Source organism: Gorilla gorilla, chromosome 2 (assembly GCF_029281585.2).
Source record: "Gorilla gorilla gorilla isolate KB3781 chromosome 2, NHGRI_mGorGor1-v2.1_pri, whole genome shotgun sequence".
Classification (NCBI taxonomy): domain Eukaryota; kingdom Metazoa; phylum Chordata; class Mammalia; order Primates; family Hominidae; genus Gorilla; species Gorilla gorilla.
In genome coordinates, this window is record NC_086017.1 from 146,340,815 (window position 1) to 146,367,250 (window position 26,436).

The 26,436-nt window shown below is 44.5% G+C and overlaps 1 protein-coding gene across 1 annotated transcript in view; it reads left to right on the forward strand.

The window, feature by feature from the left end:
• EPHB1 (EPH receptor B1) overlaps nt 1-26,436 on the forward strand; it is a 473,721-nt gene that overhangs the window by 368,606 nt on the left and 78,679 nt on the right. Inside the window, exons 7-10 of the mRNA XM_055383292.2 lie at nt 4,365-4,527; nt 8,316-8,424; nt 9,278-9,342; nt 21,841-21,963. Coding sequence (XP_055239267.1) covers nt 4,365-4,527; nt 8,316-8,424; nt 9,278-9,342; nt 21,841-21,963 — 460 coding nt within the window. The remainder of the gene's footprint in view (nt 1-4,364; nt 4,528-8,315; nt 8,425-9,277; nt 9,343-21,840; nt 21,964-26,436) is intronic.

Consider the following 26,436-nt stretch of genomic DNA (forward strand, 5'->3'; position numbering starts at 1 on the left):
TATATGACTGTGGAATGCTCCTTCACTTATGAAGTGCTTGACTACAAAGTCCATTACATTGCTTTGACTATTCCTAAGACTACCAAAGAAAAAGGTGTTAGCCCATGAGGGCCTTTTGAAACAATGATGATAATTCATCGTATGTTGAGTATCTATTATGTGCCAGATATACACAGATATATTAGCTCTGATCCTTAAAGGAAAAAAAGTGTATACTTGAAAATATATATAACCAATTTATAGATGATGGAGCTATGTCATAGAAATGTTAAATGACTTACCCATAACAGCACAGGTCATCGCTAGGGAGTCACAGAACCAGAACTTTACACATTTTTATGATACTTCAGTGGTGGAAACTTCTGAGCTTGATAGGAGAGTGGATGCAAGCACCTCTGATGCTGAGGATCTCAAAATTAGTGTGGCTCCCAAAATAAGAGATTGTATCTTAATAATAAATCCAAATACTTGCAAACAGAATGATCTGCCTACCTGCTCCATGTGGCCTTGGAATCCTGGTCTTTAGAAGATGTAAACACAAATAGAATTCAGCACAGTAGATGTCTTGGATTTGGTCCAAAGAAGCAAACCCCATTATTTCTTCATCTTGTGCAATCTCCTCTTCTCCCAAGGAAGTCCCAGCCCCTCATCTAAACCAGGAGTCAGCAAGCTTTTCCTGTAAAGAACCAGAAAGTAATTAATTTAGGCTTAAAGGCCATATGGTTTTTGCCCCAACTGCTATAGTCGACTCTGCCTTTGTAGCAGGAAAGTAGCCATAGGCAATATGCAAATTGATGGGCATGGCTGGGTTCCAGTGGAACTTTATCAAAACAGGTAGCTGGTCCATGAGGGCAGTTTTGTAACCCCTGAAAACCTTCCATGGGTCTCCTGCTCCACATAACCCTTGGTTTGCGCTTAGGACCCCTTTCAGTTTCACTCTATGAATAGAATTGATGAGGCTTTTGCTTCCTCCACCAGCTCATTAATAGAGAGCTCAGATGCCATCGAGCTGATGACACTCCTGGAGCCTTTCCCATGTTCATCTCCTTCCCCATTTTAATACGCTTCCATTCATCATTCTCTCTTGTTTACTGTCGTGTAGCGCTTTTCACTCCTGGTGTCAGCGCTTGTAGACAAACCATGGGAGGAGCATCTACATCTGCTCTCAGCTGTCTTAATGATTAAACGTTTATGGTTACTCGCTCTTCATAATAACTGTATAGGCTAGGACTGGCTGGTTTAGGCCTTGGTAATTTCTACCTTTCAAATTTTAGGATCGTTTTCTCATAGAGACTCTTTCAGACCTTGGCAATATCTTGTGCTCAATCAATTGGTTCAAATAACTGGACCGAAGTGTACTGTTTATTTATTCATTTGGCATTGAGTTGTTGAGCACCCAGGTGGTACAAGCACTGCGCTGCATGTTGGGGTGGGGAAGGAGAAATGAGGGAAACATGGTTTCTGCCCTCAACAGCTGCATTCTCCATCCTGCATCCTCTGTCTCCCACATACTTATAATTAGTCATAAGCAACCAATAATAATAAAAAAAAGCAACTTTGTTCATGGCTCTTACTGATTTGCCTGAAATTGATTAATGATTTTGTGGGGAACAAGAACTAATATTCATTTTAGTCACTGAACTTCTTCAAGAATGTTTGGACTATAAAGTGATTATGGAGTAATGTTTGGTCCTCACAATCCAAATACCAATGATGTATTAAAACAGTTTTTCAATAACAGCTATCCAGTCACTGCTTCACATTTATCAGCCAGTGCCTGATTTCAGCAGATTCTATTGAAACCAGAGAATTCAGGCAGCTGCTTGGATTTTGTAGCAATGGGATTTTATTCTTATTTGCAAGGTGACTTGGTGATTTTCACAGTTTCAGATCTCAGATCTCCACTGTGTCAAAATAGAAATGATCAAAGTTCTGGATGACATCCCTTCTATAGTGGACAGCCTTTCTTCTGAATCCCCGAGTGGGGGTGGGGAGGATCCCCTTGTGTTTAAATAGATCAAATAGTGGGTGGGCAGCTCCTCTGCAGGCAGTCTCTCCCAGGGCCCAGTAGACATCCCCTTCATTAGAGTGAGAATGGGCCTCTTTGTAACTTTCAACTGTATGTTTGAGCTGACCTGGGACCTGTGGTCCCTCACAACTGCTTCTGAATCATTTATGGGCATTTCTATGCCACCCACACTTCAGATATGCCAATTACTTGCAGTCTCCTGAACTCCTCTAGGCCTTGCTTTTGCATGTTTAATTCTGTTCTCACTCTCCACATTCATCCATGTGGCTAATTTATTTCATCTTTTGTGACTCAACTCAGGTCACCCTTTCCCTCAGTCGCTCTGCATCTCCTCTGAAGTCTGGGCTGGATGGTCCCCTGCTGTGCCCCCACAATCCCCTGAACTGCTCTCTGCCAACTCACTCAATCAACACTGCTGTCATCTTCTATTTATTTACCAGTCCACCCACAGATGTTACATCCCCAGAGGAAAGGAACCATGCCTTTGTACCTGCAGCCCATGTATAGCACCCAGACATAGTAGTGTGTCATAAATGTAACTGGCTGGCCAAACGAAGGAATGAGTAAATAAATACACATCAGGTCATCTTTGACTTCGCAAAGTAGGCTTTTATATATTTTAAACAATGGGAATTTCTTATCACTGTACTGTATTCTTTACATATATTTACATAAAATATATTCTTTATATGGGAATTTCTTATCACTGTACTATATCCTAGCTCAACTCTGTTTCTTCTGTCATTTTACTGAGAATACAGTTTACAATTTGTAAAGCATGCTTCTTGAACCATTGTGCCTAGAACTCATCTCAGTACCCCAGATCTGCACAGGGGACACAGGGACTTGGATCACTCCCTCCTAGTGATCCAGGCTCTTCATTTTCACTAAAGTCCCCATTTTTTTCTAGGATTCATGGTGCAGACAAAGACAGGCCCAGGCTTCAAGCTTCTGTTCATGCATACCTGCAGATAACCCAGAATCTTTGCAAAGCAAAGATATGCTCCTGTGAAAATGATTAGAGGCCATGCTGGTATACAATAAGGTGCTGGGGTGAGGTGTGATTCAGAATGACAGTGTGTAGACAGTCCACAGCCCAGACTGGTGAAAGAAGCCTTCCAAGAGAGGAGGCCTTGGGAAACATAGGCTTAAGCAATCTGGAGGGAGTAGAGGAGCCCTGGAGAGAGGCATTTTAGACAAAGAAAAGAGCCTAAGCAAATGCCTGCTGGCCAAGATGTGGTCCCCGGATTTAGGGGAATGTGAGAGATTGGAATTGACTTCATTATGAAGGACCTGTGAATCTATATTTTAAGAGTTTTGCCTTTGTATGGTGATAGTTTTTAAGAAAAGAAGTGTGGCATTGGGTGGGGTGGATGGGGAACATCAAGAAAGACAGGAGGCTGCAAAAATCCAGGCACAAATCATGTGTTTAATAAGATAAGTAGCAAGGAGAAAAAGCCACCTTTTAAGGGCACTCATGACGAGCAAAAGAGTCATGCTTCTGGAAAACAGAAGCAACTCTCTGCACATCAGAGGACCCAAGGGTGCAGATGACAGGGACTGTAGAGGTCAGCACAGAAAGTGCTGGAGAGAGTGACAGACAGGAGAATGGGGCTGATACAGAGTAGGTGGGGGGATGAGGACACAGGGCCTGCTCTGCAGGGAGAAGGCACATGCCCGCTCTGAATGCTGGCAGAAAGTAGCTGGGGGATGCACGCCCAGACACAGGGCAAGGTGAGGGCAGAAGTAGGTGTGGAGGGCAGTCCAGAATGGCCTCTACTTCTCCAGCAGAGTGGACACAAAGCCTTTTGCCTGAGCACTTGAAGGAACTGAAGGGGAGTGATGTAGAACAGGCACTTTGGAGAGTGTCTAGGGAGATCTGAATCAGGAGAGAAAACAGGACAACTCAGCAGAAGCAAGACAAAGAGAGGCAGGCAGAGGGCAGATGAATGTTGCCTAGTTTGCTTCTGCTGAGGTCAGAGACTTGAGGGGATTTTGCAAAGCTGGATGTGCTTTGTTATTTCACCTCTGAACCCTGGGGGGAGGAGGACTAGAGAATGACTATAAGCTTCCTCACCAGTCCCTGAGCACTCAGTCATTTCCCTGGGCCCCTTTTTTCAGTGTGGCCACCTCATAGTCCAGACCTGACCCTACATTCCCTTGGCCCAGATCAGACTTCTTGTCCCCATCCAGAGGGATGGCCTGGAGCTGATGACAACTTCTAGCAGATATGCAGGACCAAGAAATGATGGGGCCTGAATACTCCAGGGTGCAGTGGGCTGGGGGTGTAGCCTTCAGGAATGGGATAGTGACCCTTTCCCTTGCTTTCTTTTAGGAACACAATGAGTTCAACTCCTCCATGGCCAGGAGTCAGACCAACACAGCAAGGATTGATGGGCTGCGGCCTGGCATGGTATATGTGGTACAGGTGCGTGCCCGCACTGTTGCTGGCTACGGCAAGTTCAGTGGCAAGATGTGCTTCCAGACTCTGACTGACGGTAAGGGTCGGGGAGGGCAGTGGCATAATCACAGGGCAGGCAGTATGGGAGAAAAAGTAGCCCCAAAGATGCTGCACTAGCCAAAAATGCTGATCTCCAACTGGATTCCAGTGGAATTCCCTTCAAATGGTTTGCCTCCCAGTAGGGCCATGTAGATTTTCCTGATGTCTGGCTCATTTCTCTCCCAACGCCTGGTTGGATTTGCCTCTGAAGGGTCTCTTGCCACGTGTGATCTTGCATTTCAGCAATGAGACTCATACCTGTCTCATGGAGCCAGTGTGCCCTCTTGCCTCTGTATCCAGTTCCAGATGCCTCTGTTTCACCCTCACGCCCACTTCACTCCTCTGTGCTTATGGTCTGAAAGCTGAGCTCATGGCCTAGTTTCATGAGCCGAGGTCTTCAGGGAGGAAATGGAGAGACAAAATGTGGGATGTGGCAGTCTCATGCACCTGGGATCTCAGAAATTTGAAGCAACTTCACATGTGACCCCCAGTACGTCCTGCTCAGATGTCTCCAGAGAGAATAGCCAAGGTGTCCTCAAGGCCAGAAAGTCTATCACCATAAATATACTTCTACCTTTGGGTTTTATTAGTTCCCTATTATCACTATCTGCCCCAGTCCTCTGAGACCACTCCCAGCAATAGTTCTGAAAAATCTGATTTCCCAGTAGCCTCAGCATTGTGCTCAAGTGATCTATCTGACTGTGCCTACCACTTTCTCTCTCTTAGCTAGCCATTTACCATAGTTTATGTACTTATTTGTGTATCTGCCTACCTACCTATATATCTATATTTATTATTCACTTATGAGCTGTTTCCTGATAGTTTTCCAAATGTCAGTCTATTCCTGACTCTCCAAATTGAAAGCTTTCCATTTTTCCTTCATTAATTAAATTATCCATAAAACAGTCTGTCCTTATATAACATTTTATTTTAGGCCAATGCTCTCAGTCTGGGTGTTTGATAGGGCTTGAGATTTTATCTTGATGCACATTGTATTTTTTAACAATTTTGAAATTAATTGGAAACTTTTAAAATCAGGTGGGTTCTTATACAAATCAGGATGTTGATGTTCTTGTGAAAAAATTGTAAGAGAAGCCAATGCTTGTGGGAACTCTGGAGTGAGGACCTTGCCTTCAAGCTGAGAGGCGGCTGTCTCCATATGGTACCCACCACTTCCAATATCTCTAACCTGGATACTTTGATGTGAACCGTCTGGCCCCTGTAGGACTGGAGTTTGCAATCTATTGTGAGTTTATTTGAGGTGAACTTTCTCTCATATTTTGAGGATGGTGAGATAGGGTAGAGAGATGAGCCAGTTAATTCAGGTTGATAATGCTACTGGTATGAAAAGAACACAGACTGTCTTCTTTTTCCTTAAGGGCTCTGTCCTCCACTTTGCACCTCACTTACTGTCTAGATTTATAGGTACTCTGGCATCAGGACGTACACAGGGTTAAAAGCCCAAAACTCAAAATGCTCCGAGTGCTGGTCTCTTGGCAATTCTGCTAGACAAATCAAGAAGTAACAAATTTCTCCCAAGAAGGCTATTTCTTTTACATTTGGCAGTTAAGTTTTGCAAACCCAAGAGGGGCTGGTTGTAAGAGAGTTCTGGTAAGTGGCCAAATTTGGGAGTATTTATCTTACGACTGAGGTTCACACATGGGTACGGATTATGTTCACTGGGGCAGCAGGCCTGTCTGCAGAGCGAAGGTAGTCAGAAGGTTGATCGATGATAGGGTCATTGGGGCAGGGAGGACCTGTGGAATCCTGCCCAGAGTCAACGGCCACACTTTGGGCTGGTAACCTCCACATAGGGCAGACCCACTATGGCCCTGGGCTGCTCTTAGCTACACTGTTCTGATTTTTGATGTAGCTGCCTAATTTTTAAAAAATCATTCAAGTTTCGTATTACATTATGAAGTTTTTAATTTATAAAGACATTGTTAAGGATGCTTCATTGGGGTTCCCTGTGTATTTTTCTATCGCCAACTTTGTTTTAAGTACGTATATTACAGAAAGTCTCAGCTGAGGGCAACTGAAACTTTTCCTTCAGTCTTTAAAATCGACTTCCGTCTTTAAAATTCTAGAGAATGGGAGGCTTCAAGAACCAATATCCTTGTTCTTAGAAATCTTTCTCCTCCAACATGGTTGAAGGGCAGTTCTCAAACATTGGGGAACATCAGAATCACCTGGACTGTTTGTTAAATATGCGGATACCCTGCTCTTCACCCAGAGGTTCTGATTCTGTAGATCTGAGGAGGGTTCTGAAAACAGTCGTGTTTAACAGTCGGGCTCAGGTAATTCTGATAGCTCATGGGAAACCTCACTTTAAGAAGTATTGTCAGGTGGGCATGGTGGCTCACACCTCTAATCCCAGCACTTTGGGAGGCCGAGACAGGTGGATCACTTGAGGTTAGGAGTTCAAGACCAGCCTGGCCAACATGGTAAAACCCGATCTCTACTAAAAATACAAAAAGTAGCCGGGTATGGTGGCATGTGCCTGTAATCCCAGCTACTTGGGAGGCTGAGACATTAGAATTGCTTGAACTCGGGAGGCGGAGGTTACAGTGAGCCAAGATTGTGCCACTGCACTCCAGCCTGAGCGACAGAGCAAGACTGTCTCAAAAAAAAAAAAAAAAAAAGAAGAAGAAGAAGTATTGTCATTAGGGTTGCTAGATAAAAAATAAGATGAACAGTTAAATTTGAATTTCAGACAAACAAAAATTATGTTTTAGTGTTAAGTATCTCCCAAGCAATATTTGAGGCATACTTATACTAAAACCTTTTTCATTATTTATCAGAAATTCAAATGTGATTGCCAGTCCTACATTCGTATTTGCTATAGCTGGCAAATCTAATTGTAATAGAACATAAATAGCTTGACTTCTCTATGCCTAGGTCCTGAACATTAGGTAATAGTTCTTTAACACCAGTGAAGGCATAACCAGGACAATACCAATACTAGCCAGCTGGCCCAAATTATTTGTATAGATTAAAGAAAAGAGATTTGGTATTTAGGACACCTATGATAGAGCAGACAGGGTGAAATGTGCTTCATATGATTTGATTTTTTTCAACAGACAGGAAGTCTGAGGGTCAGAAGGACTAAATCGTGTGTCTAGTATCACAAAGCTTACACATGGTAACACCAGGGTTTAGATGAGCTCTGTCTGCCTCTATGACCCGTAGGTTTCCCATTCCACTGCATAATTCAGCATGGTTCTAACATTTGACAGAAGCCTTGATCATTTTCTTCTTGAGCGGGAACTCAGAGTGCTGGGCCATTCATTTCTCAGGCATTTCTTTATCCTCCACAGTGCCTGGAGGTAGTGCTGGCTGACTGCGGATACTCTTTAAGTATCTGCTCAATGAATCTATTGACTCTGTGCCATTTCATAACTTCATGCTTTAGAAGATATTTCAGCAGTGGTTTTCATTTAGATAAGTCCCCTTCATTGGAATGTCCTTAACATGGCTGACAGTTCTTCGAGAGACCTTCCAATTGAGGGAATGTAGATTGGGAATCATCTCTGCTCCAGGAATGTCATCAGCTATAGTTCCCAGATTCTGTCACGGCTGTTTTGTTTTCATTGTCCTTTGTTTTTGGTTGTTTTTGTTTATTTATAACTTTAAAATTGCTCTTTGTTTTGGTTAGACTTACAACTCTGACACATAGAAACTGTCCTCTACATATATGTATATTTAGATCATGTTTTTGGTATTGTGCACTATCAGCTGTATGCAAAAGGCACATGGGGAGGATTCTAATGTCTCTTTCTCACCTAGATGATTACAAGTCAGAGCTGAGGGAGCAGCTGCCCCTGATTGCTGGCTCGGCAGCGGCCGGGGTCGTGTTCGTTGTGTCCTTGGTGGCCATCTCTATCGTCTGTAGCAGGTAGGTCCTCCACTCTCACTTGCTCTCCTTGGACCCAGGAAGCCCCTCTCCATGTGCCGTTTCCCAGGCTGCGTGGATCAGATAGGGTGTGACCATTCACAACCACAATCATCACTCCATCTCAATCCAAGAGCAGTCTAGAATTCTTTAGATATTTATTTAGCTGGGAAAAAATTCATATGAGAGCTGGGCAAGGCTATGAGTAAACAGCATCCATCCTCAAACCTCATTTTAATGAAGACTTTTAGCCCCCTCTTACACACAATGGCTTTTCAGAGTGACAGTTGCAAAATTGCATTTGACTCACTGGAGCATCCAGCCTGTGCACAACCCATCCTCCAGTTAAGAGAGCTCAGGCTCTCAGCAGCCAGCAAGAGGGAGGCAGGAGAGATGAGGAGGAAAGGGAAACTCTGAGTTCTGCAGAAAAGCTGGCCCTGAAATCCTTGTGATTTTTTAATACTGCTGCTACTGCCTTCAGTGGTTAGCCCAGATTCTGTCATGCAAAACCTGTAGTTGGCTCCCTCCCAAGCAGTTCTGCAATGTAGCTTAAGGGCTGATGGACATCCTCTTCACCTCTGCCCCCATCAGCACTGCCCTCTGAATGGGGTCCCACAGTCCCGCCAGGCTTCTGCAAGACCTTGGCTGGAAAGCAGACCCATCTGCCCACAGGAGTGAGTGGTGGTCAACAAGAGCTCTAACTGCATCAGGAGGGCTGAAGTGAGAGTTGCCCAGTCCCTAATCCTGGGAGATGCCCCGGGTGAGCCCCCATCTGGCCTGGGGCCTAGATGGAGGTACCTGGAACAGACTGGTGGGTGTGCCCTGTGGCTGAGAGAGACCCTCTTTTTATCCGCAGGAAACGGGCTTATAGCAAAGAGGCTGTGTACAGCGATAAGCTCCAGCATTACAGCACAGGCCGAGGTAAGTAGAAAGCAGACACCCGGTGTCTGACCCCCACAGGCCACAGAGTCAAGTGGGCTAGTGCTCAGAGCTCTCTTTATAGCCAGACTGGCTGGTCCCAGTGGCAAGTTCTCTCTCAGCCCCCAGTGCCTTGGCCACCTTTCTGCAGGTCCCCAGGGGCAACAGGCTACCCTCCCATCTGCCGTCTACCTGTCATGGGTACTCACTGGATGCCTGGTGGGCAGATTATTGTCTGTGTTGATAAGCCCATATAGGACACAAAATGCAGGGAAAAGATTGGGTTTAGCAAGTCAATGAATCCTCAAATCAGACTCAGTGGGAAAAGATGGAGGGTTCTCTATTAACATCTTCTGCCTTATCTTATCCAATTGAGCAGCTGGGGAATTTGTTAACCAAATTCACAGATAAGCCATAGAACATGAAGGTAGGGAATTAAAAAGATAGCAGAGCCCAAGAGGCCAAAGTGCTGGGATATCTCCCAAGTGTTTTCCTTTAAGCAGTACCTTTAAAAGTTTTTCTCACTCATTATCCTCCTCTCTCTTTTATAAACCTATATTTATAATATTTTTATAACTAAAATTTCTTTTCACCAAGGTGCAACATAAAGTTCCCTGTCACACTCATTTTCTCATCTGTATAATGACAACATTGCAGGATCTGAGAAAGGTCTCTCTAGGTCATTTGGGCCACCTTCCTGCCTCCAGAAAGCAGAATTCTCAGATCCTTACAGCAGACACATTCTGTTTCTAAATAATTCCTTTTGAATTTGACAGATGCCCTCAGAAATCTGTCCCAGCACTGTGTGCTATGCTCTGTCAAGGCTTCTTCTGTGAGCCTCATCTCACCTCAACCCCCTTGTTGCAAAGTAAGGCTGGTGCTTCCTGTTTTCTCAGCAATAAGCATGGAAAACAGACCTCCCAGGTACCTACACACCAAACCTGCCTCCACAGAGGGGTTCTTCTGGGGGTGAACATGGACTCCCAGGCCAAAGTTCTCATGGACCAGACTGCTTCTTCTCTAAGTTTACCCAAGGCGGAAAAGTGATGCCAGGATGTTCACAGCAGCAGCTGCACCATGAAGGAGCTTGTGTTCTAATGCAGCCAGTGCCGACTCGGGCTGTACAAAGGGCACTTCATAGATGTGGCTTCCAATCTAAGATCAAGACCCTGCCACGGGTTTGCAGAGGCCCAAGCCCCTGGCAGCTGGGCTGCTGCCCAGGGCACTTATTGCTGGAGGGAGTTGTGGGTTCCGCACTGGCTCGAGCACTGCTGCTTTCCCACGGTGCCCCAGGGGAGCCCCTACCATCAGCAGCCCAAATGTGGGGGCCCTCTAGGCCACAGGCACAGCTCCTGCTATATTCAGAGTCCTGCTTATTCCTCTTTCTTTCTCTCCCTGGGCCACCCTATTACTCCACTGTCACTGATTTCAGAGGGATCAACCCTGCTGTGTTCTCTTTCCTTTCCTATGGCCAGACTGTGTGCCTTGCTGCATAATCTACAGGATACTTCTATTTATGTTGGCCTGTGCATTAGCCCTTCCAGGCAGGGCCTTACCTTCCCCAACTGGAAAACAGGGACTTTGCTTGTACCTGTGATTCTCAAGTGATGGTGCACCCACCAGGGTGCCTCAGTATTTCCTCAAGGGCGACCTTCGTCTCCCTGCTTCCCTGCCTCTGCCTCAGGATCCTGACATTGCCTCCCTGACTCTTGCTCAGGGCTGGCTCTTTTTCATCATGAGCCACTGTAAGGTCCATTTCAGATCTGGCATCCTGTGAATGCTGTGGATGAAACATTTAGAGGTGGTCATGTCAGCCTGAAAGTGGAGCCAGGACCATAAGGATAAAAAATTAGGTTCAAAAGGAGGATTCTCACTTCGAAGTCGAGAGATATCCAAAGATGCCTTAGGATGACTTAGGTGAGAGCTCCCTTTCCAAAAGCGTGCAAGCCAAGCCTTGGCTTCACTCCTTGGCTGGGGTATAGAGGTTCTCCAAACATTGAGTGGGGTGAAACTTTGTGCCCTTTCGGCTACTGCAACCTGAGATCTGGCTGTTCTCCTGCTCTCGAGGAGTAGCTATGCCAGGCCATCACATGGTGCCCATGTGCACAAAAGCATGCTTCCACAATGCTCACAGCTACCTTTTGGGGGACTCTGTTACCTCTCAGGCCAACAGAGGAAGATTTTACTGGTTCCTGAGATCCATAGAAAAACCAATCCTCAGTCTGCAGTAATAGTGGCCTTGCTGGAACAAGAGAGGACAGCTGAAAGAATATTGTTGGCCAGCTACATAGTCTCCATTCCTGGGACTCAGGATGGATGCAGGGTTTTTTGTGGGTCTGGGTTCACTCCCTTGGCTTCCTTGGAAGTCTGTCCTCTTTTTAATTCGGTTTGCCTTTTATAAATCTTGTCATTTCCCTCTATTCATAACTATTCTCTTTTGATCCAACCCTTGGCACCTGGCTCCTCTTTGCACCCAAGTTCTCTAAACTCAGTCTCATGCATTGAATTGCATTTGTGCGTTTACTCCTGTGAATATCCATTTCCCTGACTAAAGCTATTACTGTTGGAGAGTCATGGTCAAAGGAGTGTAGAGCTGGCGGATGGCTCAGCACACGTGCAACAGAAGGGGAAACTGAAGGCTCTGATGGAGGGAGGGCCTGGCCAAAGAGGGGGTAGGGGTAGAAGTAATGGGTTAGGGAACTCCCTACATTGGGAGTTTTATTCTGGCAGCTCTCTTAAACTCATTGAGTCTTCACAACCACTCTAAGAGAAAGAAACTAATCTAAGAAGGTTAAGTGACTTATCTAGGGCACATGACTAAGTAGCAGAGGCAGACTACACACCCTCTAAGCCGGCTGCAGAGCCCATGCTCTTTCCACAGCCTGATTATGAGGAGCAGCTCCAGGACTAATCCCAGCTGTCTAAGTTGGTGTTTTGTGGCTCCCCACTCTGAATCCCACTGCAGGAGGCAGAAAGATTGATAATGTCTGATCCGAATGTGTGCACATAACTATACCTGGACCATCCACAGGCATGAACTTCTGGGGGATGCAGACAGCAGTTTGGAGCTCTGAGATCTTCCTGACCAGGGAGTAACAGAAAACCAGCAGCTCCCCAGCTTGTTCATTAATGCCTGAGAGAGCCCCTGCCTCTCTTGCCTGCAGGCAAGGCACAGGACACTACAGAGAGGCTGGCAGTCCCTCCCCTCCCAGACCTTCCTTTCAAACTGATGCAAAGGCTGAAGAAGAAATGACAGAAATGTTTGCAAACAGAATACCTTCTCTAGCTAGTTGAGACATGGCAGATCTAGTAAATCTGATAACATAATATGGCTTCTAGGGCACTGGTTTAATGTTCCTCCTCAGAGCCTGGAGCACAGTGAATAGGAATATACAGAATTTAGATTTGGGTGGAAAGAGACTAGCTGGAAAGCAGGTTGGAAGAGAAGATGTGCTGGGTGTGGTGCCGGATGCTCTTCATCTGAGCCTATCGTGCATGTTCAAGGGTGGGAGGGTGGGGATGTGGCTTTCCGAGTCCTGGAAGAGGCAGAGAAGCAGTTTGTTCTCATGGTTTTTGCGGGCCCGTTCTCAGTAGGTGCTGGCTGACTCATCCAGTTGCCTGGATGAGATCATTTAGGCGGTACAGGTGGCCACCTCGATGATCTAGGTGGGCAAGTATAAGTTTGAGAATCTATCTTGAAAAAAGTTCCAGTTGATTCTACATTTGGGAAACGTAGAATCTAAAAGGTATTTACAAAGATTAGGTTACTACATACTTTGTAGAGGTTGACACCTCCCTGATTTCTGAGTTGGCTGGAATGTGTGGGGGTAGGGAGAGTGGAAGATAAGAGCTCGTTAAGGGGTTTAGGGTCAAGGGGTTTCAGAAAGTGGCCCTGACAGACTCACATCCGTGTGCAGGCAACTGCAGATAACATTACAGCACTACTGTTGGTGAACTTTGGGAAAAGCACAAACAAATGGGGTATGTGCCCAAAGACTTTAGATTGGCAAACACCCTAGTTTTCACATAGGGTAAGAGGGCAGAGCACAGAGATTACAGAACAGGAGTCTGAACTTGATCGCTGCCAAACACTTGAAGAGATGATAAAGCAGATGAGTTCTGGGCATTCACACTTGAATTCAGTGATCATTGGGAACCCCCAAAGGTTCGTTAAGAAAAAAAATATGAGGACCTCGTCTAGTTTACCAGGGTTACACCTTTAGTAAATTCAAGAGGAATTGCAGATGGAGTGAATTTTTATTTTGAAAAAAATATTTTATGGTCTCCTAAGGGAAAGCATTTTTAAGTGGATACTGAGCTTGTCTTCCTACCAAAAGAAAGTAGGTTAGTGACTCTGTCAGCCAGGAAGGAAGTCCCTGGTGTTATTTTAGTCCTTGTCCTATTCAATCTCTTGTTTGTTTGATTGTTTTTTAAATTCATGACTCAGGTGCAAGCATAGGGAAGCTTATCGAGTGTGTAGGTAACATTTGGAGAGCATAACTAACACCACAGAAGATGAATCAAAATTCAGAACTATCCAACAGCTTTGAATGCTAATTTGAAATCTGCAAGACAAAATGTTAGCAGGATAAATCTGGAATCTCGTGTTTAGGTTAAAACAAAAATAAAGCAGTGCAAATAGGAGACCTAACTTGCTGTTTATTTGTGTGAAAAAAATGAGTTAATTGACCACATTCTTAATATCAGTGATACGTAGCTGACAAAAATCCAAGCAATGTTACTGATGCAGTATAATACTACTAATAACCACCAGTATTGCACACTTACTCTGTTAAACACTTTACGTAAATTAACTAGTTTCATCCCCCTAACAGCCCCATGAGGTACATTTTGCATATGAAGAAACAAAGCCTCAGAGAGAACAAGTAACCTGTTCAGAGTCTTGGAATTAGTGATTTGCAAAACAAGGTTTAAAACTCAGATCTGTCTGACTCTGTGGTCTCGATAAGGGTTCAGATCCGAAAAGGTGATATATAAACAGTGTCTTCTGTGTGGTAAGAACACATCTAGAGTGATGTTAGTTCTGGGATCCCATTTCGAGGACATTGTCTGTAAAGTAGCTGTCCAGAAGAGAGCAGCTTGCTTGTGGAGCAGTGGCAAGTTCTGATCTGCTACCAAAGAGACTTGGAAATGCCAGTGTTCAGTGCTGCAGACACCCAGGCAGGGACCTGGAAGTCATCATCCAGCATAATGCCATTATGGCAAAAGAAAGATGTTGTTGGCTTCATGAGATTCAATGGCACCATCAAGTGAAATATCAAAGTAGGCCAGATTTGTTCATTGTAAGTGCACTGCTTCCTCACTAGAGCTGTCCAGCAAAGAGACAGTCTGCCTTGTAGGGAGGTGTGAGTTCTCTGTTCCTATTCAAGCAGAGACTAGATAGCTGTCAGTAAAGGATGCTAGAGAGAAGATTTCTGCTTTAGACAGGATATTGGACAAAATTACACCCAGAAGCATGTCTAGTTCCAAGATTCCACACCCAGTTTCTGGATTCTGGGTGGTGTCTGTATTTCAGAACTGCAAGGGACACAGCATCCAGCCCAGAAGAAATCACCTCAGGAACAAAAGTACAGGTCAGGTGTGTCCCTGGAGGAGGGAGACAGACTGGCAATTTCGGCTCCCTCTTCTGGAGGGTAACCAGAGCATTAGTCACTGAGGAGAGTAAATGAAGTCTTATTGGGAGAGGAGGAAAGGCTCCTTGGTACAAAGGGTGGCTGAGTTTACAGCGGGGGCTTATTAAATGTCAAATAAATTTTATGAGCTAGATTCACCCATGTGTCTGCTGCTGGCTGTAAGCCAGAGACTCAAGAAACCGTGTTAACTCTTTTGGTCCTGAGATCATCAGCTCCTGCCCTTCACTTCCCAACAGCTCCTCAGTGATCCAGAATCAGTGGGCCTTGCTGGGAAGGACCGGCCTGTCCCCGTCATTGATACCCACAAAGCAGAGAGATGTTAAGCTTTTTTTCTGAAATAGTTTCTTTAAGAGGAAGCAGCTATGGTCTACTTTCCTTCTTTGGGAGACAGATGTTCAGTAATAACTGGTTTTTGGGGCAGATCCCAAAAATGTGGTAAAACCCCCAAACACAAAGTGTCAGAAAGGTCCTCCTCCCACCCACTGCTTTTCCAGCCTGCATTGTCCGCCCTGAGGTTCCTGTCCTGGGTTCTTCCTCAAGCACTGGCTGGGCACCCATGACCCCTGCTCTCATGGAAAAAGACAACCACCCAGTGTCCTGGTCTTAGCCCTCAGAGGTCGGTGGGGCAAACTATTTCTAGTGCTCGTCAGCCTTCGCTAGTTGGTTTACTCCAAGAAACTGCCCAGTCTTCAGCCTTTCTGCTACCACCCATGTGCCTCCCAAACCCACAACTCCAGCTCCACTCTTCTGACTCTGTTTTCAGTCCGAGTTTTCTGACCAGCTTCTAAGAACCTGCATATTTCATTTGTACATCCAAAGTCTAAAACCACATAGGATTTCTTTCCAAAAGCCCTTCACCTGGTTAATAGTGCCATGTGATTCTAGAAGTCTTGGCATTGACTTGGATTCATCTTGTCCCTCCCTAATTCCCCATGTCTGACTGCTCATCAACTGCAACCATGTCTTCCTTTGAAATTTGTCTTGTCTCTTCTGCTGTTCTTGTTGCAGCACTCCAGTTGAAAACTCTGTTATCTTACACCTGAATTAGTATTACATAGCAACCTCATAGCTATTTTTCCAACCTCCAGCCCCTTCCCCACAGCACTGCATGCAAATGCTACAGCTTGCCAGCAAGATGAGCCCCCCAATGCCCCACTTTCAGTACATCTGTCCCCTGCTGATGGAACCATTGTCAGCTCTGTGTGTCTCATGACATCAATCCTAATGCCTCTATTTGGTAACCAAGGCCTTCCCATGCTTCTGACTATCACTGATTCCCTCTACATTCAAGCTGGTATCACTCTCCCCACTCATGCACTGCCAGGCCTCAGTTAGCTGTGGCTAACAACACTCCAGGCTCCTCTTTTTCCAGTGCAATACGATGTGCACTTGTCCTTTCAGGCTCAAGCCGAATTCTGATGTTTTCAGGATTCTGACCCTGAAGACTGGCACCCATAGCCTCTGCCTTTTCTGGTCTCTGCAGCACTTGCAACCCATTTCCAGATGTGGGCTTCTGATCCAAGACTATCCAGCACTGTTCTCCAGTTATTTCATATCTTAATTGCCTAAAGAAACTTGTGAACTTTGTTTTGCCGATAGCTTCCACAGTTCTTAGCACAGCGCTGGTTTGGAGTCCTGATTAGTGTTGAGGAAAAGGGTTGATCAACATACTGAGGCAGAAGATTGGATGAAGTCCCTGTATGTAAAGATCTCCAAACACATAAAACCCCTTGTGCTTAAATATCTGGACCAATTGTAGGGGAGTCACAAAAATGACATCGTCTGCCTTGAATCCAGAATGAAGAACAAAAAGCCACACTTTCTCATTGGTCTGTTCAAACCTGCTGGGACACAAAAATATTAATGACTAAATACAGCCTAATGCACTACCTCTGAAACCATACTGTGGAATTCTAGGCATCCTCCACCAGCTGGGAAGTGCCAGGTTTGTACTGGCACCCCTGGAGCCATGTGGGTATTCGTGATCTCCACTAAGATGTCCACGGTATTGATTTTGTACTTCCTGAATGCACAGGAGTCCTGGATAGAAGCATTCACTCCTCTCCCTCCAGCTTTCAATCCCCAAATATCACCTACTGTTTAAAATGACCCTTTCCAGCCCTCTTCTGCTCTTCTCTGAGACCCTGGCACTCATAAAGGGTCTCCCCGACTTTTCAGATACACTCTACATGTCTACGACATTCCCAGAGACATGTCCCAGCCTTTTCACTTTTGAGAGCATCCTGATCTACTGATGCGAGGTCTCTGACAATGCTTAGAAGTTTCTTCTGCTTCAAGAATTACTCCATTCCATGCAACAAGGTTCTGGACAGTGGCTAAATCATTTCTTCCCAAACCTAATATATTTAAAGGCTTGGTTCATGTTTAAGATTTCATAATTCTCCTGATACTATGGTCCTTTAAGGCTGTAGTTAATCTCAACTATAGCATAAGTGAATTTTGAGGTCAAAGAACACACATAACTGCAAAGTAGATCTTTAATCAAAATTAATAAATTAAAAGAACATAAAATTAAAGATTTTTCTCTCTTTTGAGGTACTAATAATCAGCAGTTTAAATCCATACATAACATTTTTGTGCCAAAGGTATGTAACCTGTGATGAAAATAATTGGACACTATAAAATATAAATATGTTAACAATATTTATATTAGGAATAATGATAATATAAAGCATTGTACAGATTACTATAAAATGCTTTACATTATAGGGATATATTACATCTGATATTATTATTACTGCCACTAATAATATTTCCCCAACACTCACAAATCTGAGAACGTTTTCTGAGCCCTGTCTCCAAATGTTTGGCTATGCCTGACTCTGTAGCTGACTTGAATTCCTTGTTCACTGTCTGATGATTCATTGCCCTAAACACCATTTTCCTGATAATTAAAAACTGCTCACTGGCAAGTGGGAGCAGGAACAGGCTGATGTAGGATTTATGCAGAAACACAAAATGAGCCAAAAGACAAATGACCTGTTCTGCCTAGCTAAAGGCTTTTTTTCCCCCTCATCATCTTCTAAGATTTGGAAAGGCTAGCTATACTGCAGGAGGGAGGTCTAGGAAGATGCGTCATTCTGAGATGAGGCGGATACAGGGGAGCCCTTACGTGCTTGGTTGAGAGTGCTCAACCAAGTCACTCTCCCAATTTAGAACACAGACTGCCGCCCCCCACAGAGGAGCAACACCAAGGCCACCTTCTCAGCCCACCCTATCAGACCTTAGGGGAAAGTCACTGAGTTTGAGCCATTTGTTAGACCAATGATTCACTTTTTCAGTTTCCCTTCTTCAATGTGACAATGCTTTCCTCAATTTCAGGGGAAACGAGTACTGAGTCTAATTGTTGCATAGATGCAGCCATTAAGATGTTCTAAATTGACGTTGCATCACTACTCCAGGCAGCCTTCTTGGCTTCTGGGGAAAGGTCTCAGTGACACCAATGCCCATGGCCCCAGAACAGCAGCTGTGACATCACATATATGTGTGCACACACACGCACACACATACTTCTTAATTCTACAAGCTAGCAAAGCAGCACACCTCTCTTCGTCAGTAAAGTGCACCCATCTTCACAGTGCAGACTTTTTTCCATTTATGTGCACTTATTTGCACATTACTGGCCCAAAAGAATCCTGGCACCATTAAGAGATAAGCCCTTTCCCTTCTGGGAATAGCTCCTTCCTTGAACTGATTGGGGCCAATATCTGTAAAACTCATTAACTCAGAATCCTTTCCCATTCATCCTTATGTATGTCTTTACTTGCAAACCATTCATTACCGCACATTCTAGATTGTTTAATTAATTTCCATGGAAGAGTTCCTGTAGGACAGCTTAGCATACATCGTTCAAAAGCCTTTGATCTAAAATAACAAGGTAGTTATTTTCAAAGTAACTAATATAACCCTAAGCGGCTTACAACCCCCACTGCCCACCCTCCGCTTGCTTCCTCTTCCTACCTCCCCAAACACTTCCTAGAACAATTTACTGATGATATAACAAGTCTATCAGTCAGTGAGTCATCACTGTACATCAGGCACTGTGCTAGGTATGTTGTCAGCAATATGTTCTTTAATCTCACAGCCACTTTGGGAGGGAGATGTTACCGCCCTCATAGGCAGAGGAGAAAACCATGCTAAGAGGTGTGTGCCGACTTGTCACATTACACGGGGCTAGTAAAAGTTTGGGGGCCCTGACCTCACCTGTGGGTCCCAGCATCTGGGCTGTTTACCTCCTCTCACCACAGCACAGAATTTGGGAGAAGTCACAGCTTGTTAACACTGACCTGCTGTCCCTTTTGCATTCTGAGTGCATCTGTTGCTGCCAGTCGCACATCAGCTGGCTTCCACCTGCGGCATCAGTGTTTCTTTGCCTGACTGCCTTCCCTGGCCCTGGAGCCTCCCCCGCCCACCCGTACAACAGGCCAAGCAGCCCCTGACCAATTGTGTGGAAATATCACAGCTCCCTTGACCCCAGAGTGGGACAACTCTGAAGCATGTGCAAACCTAGACATTGCTTAGATGTGAATCTCAGGGGAATTAGGCCTGCTCAATGACCCACAGTGGTCAGTGGCTTGAGAATGCGCCTCTTATAGGCTGCCTTCCTTTCCCTATCTTACTTCCCTTCTCATCTCAGGTACTTCTTGGGATCACCACCCAGATAAGCCACTTACTTTCAAAAATCTTGCCTCTAGGGCTGCTTCTGGGGGAACCCAAGGTAAGACAGGGTGGCCTGGAGATGCTGACCTGGGTTCTCTATATGCTTCCAATCTGGTTTGACTGTTCTTACTCTTCACTTGTTCTTTATGACAAATCAAAAAGGACTGGCACCCCCATCTCCTTTTTTCTCTTTGTCCACTGTTATTAAAGCAGAAGTCTCTTCCTACACACGCACATCCCTGATATCCATCCTGGGGACTAGAATATTCTACATAAAGGTGAGGATCTCTCAATTTGCTTTGTCCACATTTCAGTCTATATATTCCCAAGTCAGTGTCCTCCCAAAGCTTTCAAGGAGACTTCTAGAATGGTGTGAACAACCCTAAAACAAGTGACTGGGAATAACTCATCTTTCAGAAAAAAACTGTTCTGGGCAGGACACCTGGCCCTCCTTATCTTAAAAAATAATCCCCTCAGCCCAGGCGTGGTGACTCATACCTGTAATCCCAGCACTTTGGGAGGCCGGGGAGGGGGGTGGATCATGAGGTCGGGAGTTCAAGACCAGCCTGGCCAAGATGGTGGAACCCCATTTGTACTGGAAATACAAAAATTAGCTAGGCGTGGTGGTGCATGCCTATAATCCCAGCTACTCAGGAGGCTGAGGCAGAAGAATTGCTTGAACCCGGGAGGTGAAGGTTGCAGTGAGCCGGGATCACACCACTGCACTCCAGCCTGGGCAACAGAGCAAGACTGTCTCAAAAAAAAAAAAAAAAAAAAAAAAAAAAAAAAAAATTCCCCTCAATGGTTTGCTGTATCTTCTGTCTTCCTTTGGATTACACTCTAGTCTAATTTCCAGTCCTTGCCTGAATTGGTGACCAAGCAACACCAGTTTAGGAGAGCTATAGAGCCATCAGAAGTTTTTTGGATGGAAAATGTCAAAACTAGAGCTGGGGTCACCAGGGAACAAGCTGTAGTGGTGAGGGGTGGGGAACATGAAGAGGGAGGAGGTGCTAAAATGGAGCTCATGAAACCTGAGGCCTAACCTCAGCCTTGGGCCCCAGTCACTGCACCTGGAGCAGTGTGGCTTTTTTAGGCCTGCCTTCCCCTGCTGACCTGACTGTTTCTTGAATGAGACAGCAGTACCTGGCAGAGAAAGCCCCTACTCTTCCCAAGGCTGTGATATCAGACCTTGTCATTTGACCTTCGAAGCCCCAGCCTTTCCACCACCCACCACCATGTAAACAATTCCTGTACTTTGCTTAATGACATATCAAACGTGTTGAAAAATTACATTGTGAATGAATGCATTTGTTTCTTGGGTTCCATTTCCTTTTTTTTGTTCCCTCTCCTCTACTTTTTGAATGTATTTTTTCTGCAGTGACAATTCTCTACTTTGTCCCCATGCACACCTATTTATCTTGCCACCATATATATCAGTGACAAGGTCTATATTCCTTTATGTATTTCTCATTCACCTTTTTATTTGTTTTTCATACTTCAGTGTGTCCGAAGGCATGAAGAGTCAATCACCATTTTTCTTTCATACCACCTCATTTTTTCTATGTAGACTTTGCTCTTTTCTCTATTAGTATTTTATAAGCTTTTCTCTTCACATTTTCTCATCTGGTGTACCGTCTTGGCACTTCCATCTCCAGATTTTTCTAACAGCAATTTCTCTCTTTGTAAAAAAATCCATCCTCATCCCTCTTACAGCCCTGCACCACAGCCGTCAGTTATAACCTTAACAGTGGCCTCCACTCAGGAAAGTTGTCAAGTTGATAAATATTGATATCTACCCTACCATTTTACCACCACTTTTCTGCTAATGCATTTGGTTGGCATCAGTCAGCTTCCTTGCCTTCTGTGAGCACCCAGTGTGGGAACTGGTCCCGGTCTGTCACTTATAAGTAATCTGTTCCACATTTCACCAAGAGCTCAAAAAAAGAAGAAAATATGGAGGAGAAGTAGAGGACAGAGAATCAGTCTAGAATGACCCAGAAGGAAGGGAGATGAGGCCCAGCAAGAGGAGGAGAGGCAGAGAAAAGTTGCAGCCTGGTGTGTAGAAGAGCTCCTCCCAGGAATGCCCTTAGTGCTGGGGACATCAGCAGTGCTGAATAACAACCATGTCCTCTTTGGGATGTTAACCCTGCTTATCTCCTCCAACAAGGCTCCCCAGGGATGAAGATCTACATTGACCCCTTCACTTATGAGGATCCCAACGAAGCTGTCCGGGAGTTTGCCAAGGAGATTGATGTATCTTTTGTGAAAATTGAAGAGGTCATCGGAGCAGGTATGGCTCTTCCCTGTCTTGTTTCTGTTCTCCTGGTGTCCAAACATCTTCTTTCCACCACCGTAGATGGTCTCTTTCAGTATGAAAAGCCCCATTAGGAGGAGAGCTTCTATCTTCTTTCTCCTCAGAAGATGAGTCTGAACTATCTACATGTGTATCTAGGACAGAGAGAAAACATCACTTGGGATCTTTGGGGACCTTGACCATAGTGGCCAAGCTTGTCTGCTGTTGCAGAAAAGTCAGCTGCAGTTTTATAGATTCAGAAATAACTCTGGAAATGGACCACCAAATGCAGATAAGGTACTTAGTTGAGAAGGCTTTGAAAGAAATCTACATTTGTAGTATTCCACTTACTAACAATGATATCTCAATGGGTTAAAGTCAAGATATCTTGCCATACTGTAAGTTCTCCATTTCCTATGTACATGAATTTGAAGACAGACCATGATGAGTAGAAGAGAGACCATTGTTTCCAGAAGAAAGTCAACCTATCACCTTCTTTTTTTTGTTTGTTTTCTTTGTTTGTTTGTTTTACAAAAAATCTATGGTACAGCTGGTAACAACACAAGATGAATTTCACTCTCAAGAAATGTGTGTGCCCTCATCCATCTTCCTGCACTGGAATAGAAACCCAGCCCAGTGTAAAACTCACTGCCTGAGATGCTCTCAGGAAATCATGCCTAAGACTGATCTAGAATTTTCATCTTCCTTTAATGGGTTAGTAGCTGAGTCAATTTGGCAATGGATCTAGCCCTATTAATGTAAATGAGATAAAACATCTCAAAAATCACTAAAAGAAATCTCATTCCTGCGTCTTATGAACCTTTTTAAAAGATGTGTTAAATTGGTTTTATTTTCTTCTACAACATTCTTTGTCTTTTCTTCCTCTTCAATTCTTGTTAGCCATTGTCCAAGCTCTCTTCACTAATATGCTGTCATCTTTTTTAGGTTCCTAGATCTAGAAGTGCTTTATTCATATCATTATTGGGAAAGCCATGGAATTGCCTCTCTCAATAATATTTTAACTCAATAAAATATGTTTAGTCAAAGTCTTACAGCTACTTCATATATTATCTTTAGGGGGAATGTCACCATCTTTCTGTTCACTGCTCTCTTAATGCACTCAGGGGTCAAAAAGCCATCTGTGAAATTGGAAGTCACATTTGAGAGTCTGCCCCATTAGGCCGCCATCTTCCTGCTCTGGTTTCCCTCTTGAATAGCTTCGTCCTCACACTTCTTTCAGCATAAGTGTGGTGGGTGCTGGGAAATGACATACCACCTGCTCCCGCCAACCCCTCAGGAGTTTCAGCTGGGTCACCAGACTCAGATCCACTTGAGTTTATGCATATTTCCCATTGGCTTTTACATTAAGAATGTTGCTGAACCACGACTTTCACTTCTGTGCAGATAATTTTCTCTTCCCCTTTAGATGCTGACATATTTAAGGATCATGCCTTGGAAGGCTGGGTACCAGATAAATTGGATAACTCTTAAGGGCTCAGATTTCTCCAGTAAACATCAAAGAGTGTTGGGGAGGCGGGCTTTCAGTCCTGTACTCTGTTTGCTCGCGTTATTAATTGTTGTTATGGCTTGTGGTAATGGTGCTAGTGACTTTAATGTTGTTATTTATGTCATGTGCTTAGAGCGATGTGTTCTGGACTGTATTTCATCTCAGAGAGCACACATCAGCCCCACCCCCATCTGCTTTTGTCAGAGGAGGAGTAAAGAGCTTTCTCACTTTATGACCCTACTGGATAGTTACAATTTGGGGTGAGTTCACCAGCTGCTGGATGCCCGTAAAAGGACAATTGATAGTTCTGCCCCATCCTTCACCTCCATTTGTGTGTAGCATTTGCCAGTGCTACCATGTTTGTGCATTCTGCTCAGAGAAGGTTCAGTCTTCTCCATGACTCACGTGATATTGGGGAGAATGATGCATTTAGTAGTTTCTATGATGCCCAGTAGCATGACATAAAGACCTCTGCGCAGTTACTCTGCCCAGTTACCACTCTGTAGCAGAGACCCATCTCCTTGTAATTCAGAATATCCCAGAGCGAATCCTTGTGGATGTTAACTTACTATGCATAACTTCGTGCAATTTTAGCAGAAGACACTCCTGCAGGGAACCAGTTTTTCTCCAGGTCCTTTTCTCCTCTACCGTCACTCTCATTTCCCTCATACCCTGCCCCACTGAGGCTGACTCTTCAGTGCTAAAATTGCTGGTGTGAAGGTCAAATTGTTTTAAAAGTAAGGAATTTGTTAAGGTAAGATTTATGCCATGTAACTGGCAATGTTTCTCTTAGCCACTTGAAATACTTGAAGCAGGGGGAAAACTTGGGTTGCAACATGGCAACCAAACATGAAAAGAAGAATCGGAAGTCCTTTATTCTTCCTTTATTTTTTTCTCTCTCCCTCCCTCCTTCCTCTCTCCCTCCTCTTCTTCCCTCAGGCTTTTACTGAATACTTCTTATATGCTGGATGTGGAGTTCCAGAGGCGAATAAACAGACTCAGAGGTCTGACAGATTTAGTGGGAAAAACTCAGGCCAGTAACAGTTAATTATTCCACACCATCCACACAGGCATGTATTATGCAAAGTGTGGGGCCAGCGCAGAGCAGCATCCAGTTTGCTGTTCTGGGAGGGGCTGAGCATATCAGGAAGGCTCTGCAAAGAATAACCTTTGGCCTGAGCCTTCAAGGATAAACACTAGTAGAAAAAGTAAGTTTTTATGAGGCGTATGAGAGAATGAGATAGTGACAGAAGAGGAAAACTAAATGATTTAAGAAGGATAATGAACATGACCTTCCAGCAGTGGACATGCTATGCTGGACAGCCTGCAGTAGCTTGCAAGAGCCAATTATGCACATCTGTTTCTAGCCCCATGTTTAGTGACACCATGTTGGTAGCTTGACATCAGCCATAGTAGAAGTATTTACACCATGGGAATGGGCAAATGCTACAAATCCTGAGCCTGCCCTCTGTTTGTTCTTTCTTTTCTTTTCTCTTTTCTTTTCTTTTGTTTTCTTTTCTTTTCTCTTTCTTTCTTTCTTTCTTTCTCTTTCTCTCTCTCTCTCTTCCTTTCTTTCTTCTTGACATCAATCATAGTGGGAGTATTTATACTATGGGAACTGGAAAATGCTACAAATCATGAGCCCCTTCTTTCCTTCCTCCCTTCCTTCCTCCCTCCCTTCCTTCCTCCCTCCCTCCCTTCCTCCCTCCCTCCCTTCCTTCCTTCCTTCCTTCCTTCCTTCCGTCCTGGAGAGCTGGTAGTTGAACACTTATAAGCACACCCCCACCCTCCAGACTATGTAAAGTTATTTCAAAGAGGTTGCAGAAGAACTACCCTGCACCAGCTAAATATAGAGCCAGAGGAGAAGGCTATGTTTGTTGCAGGAGGGATTAAGTTTAGAGTTCAGAAAGATCTTTATTCATTAAACATTGTTTCTGTGCACGTGACTGGGGGTGATGCTGGAAAAATATACTCAATGCCTAACAAGTCCTGCCATGCAGGGGTTATTGTCTAAAGCACACACATTCAATGCCACTCAGTGAGAGGAAGGCAGTGATTGAGAGCTCAGATGAGGGCCCAGAGAATGTGTAGCCCTGGAGATGGGAGAGAAGGCTTGATGGCAGGAGAGGACTCAGGGAAGAGGGAACAAAGTGGCCTCTGAGGTTGTGAAGGCTTTGGATGGACTGACATTGTGTGTCACATCCTGAGAACAAGGGGAAAGAAAGTTGCTGGAGAGGGATTGCCTGTGGGTAAGTACTGAACACTAAATCTGGAGAATCAGGCCAAGATCTAGAGATCCAGAGGCTGCTATATGAATTTTATCCCATAGAAAATAGGTTTCATAGCAGGGTGGGTGAAAGGACCAAGGTTCTAGCAAGCTGAATCCTATAAATGCTGTGCTTGGATTGGACTGGAAGAGGGGGATGGGAAACAATCGCTAAAACCTTGGAGGTGGGAAGACAAGTTATGAGGTTTTGTTTAGATGTTACAGAGAGGCTTTGAGATGGTTGATGCTAGGATCAAGGCTGCATTTAAGTGACTAAGCTTATCCAAACTGGGGTATACCCAAATGAATGTGATGAATGGAGTGACTAGTGGGCTTGGTGCCTGGAGGTGATGGGGAGTCATAGCATGGAGGCTGTGATCAGAAATGAGGGGCATCAGGTTAAGGGAGAGTAAGGCTGCCTGGCACCCAGGGTGTGGGGAATGGCAGTTGTGCATGTGAGTGAAGACCCATGGAGGGAAAGTTAGGAAATTGTGAGGCTGAAAAGTTGCATCAGCTGCCAAAGCTTCTCCTAAAGTTGTTGCAAGTGTTGATCAAAGAAATAAAAATATAATAATTGTGAGCCAGGTGTGATGCCACCCAAGAAGACAATAATAAATCATTAATTATTAAGTAATTATTTGTTTAATGTTCATCTTTCCTCACAAGGCTCAAAGTTCTATGGGAGCAAGGGAATGTA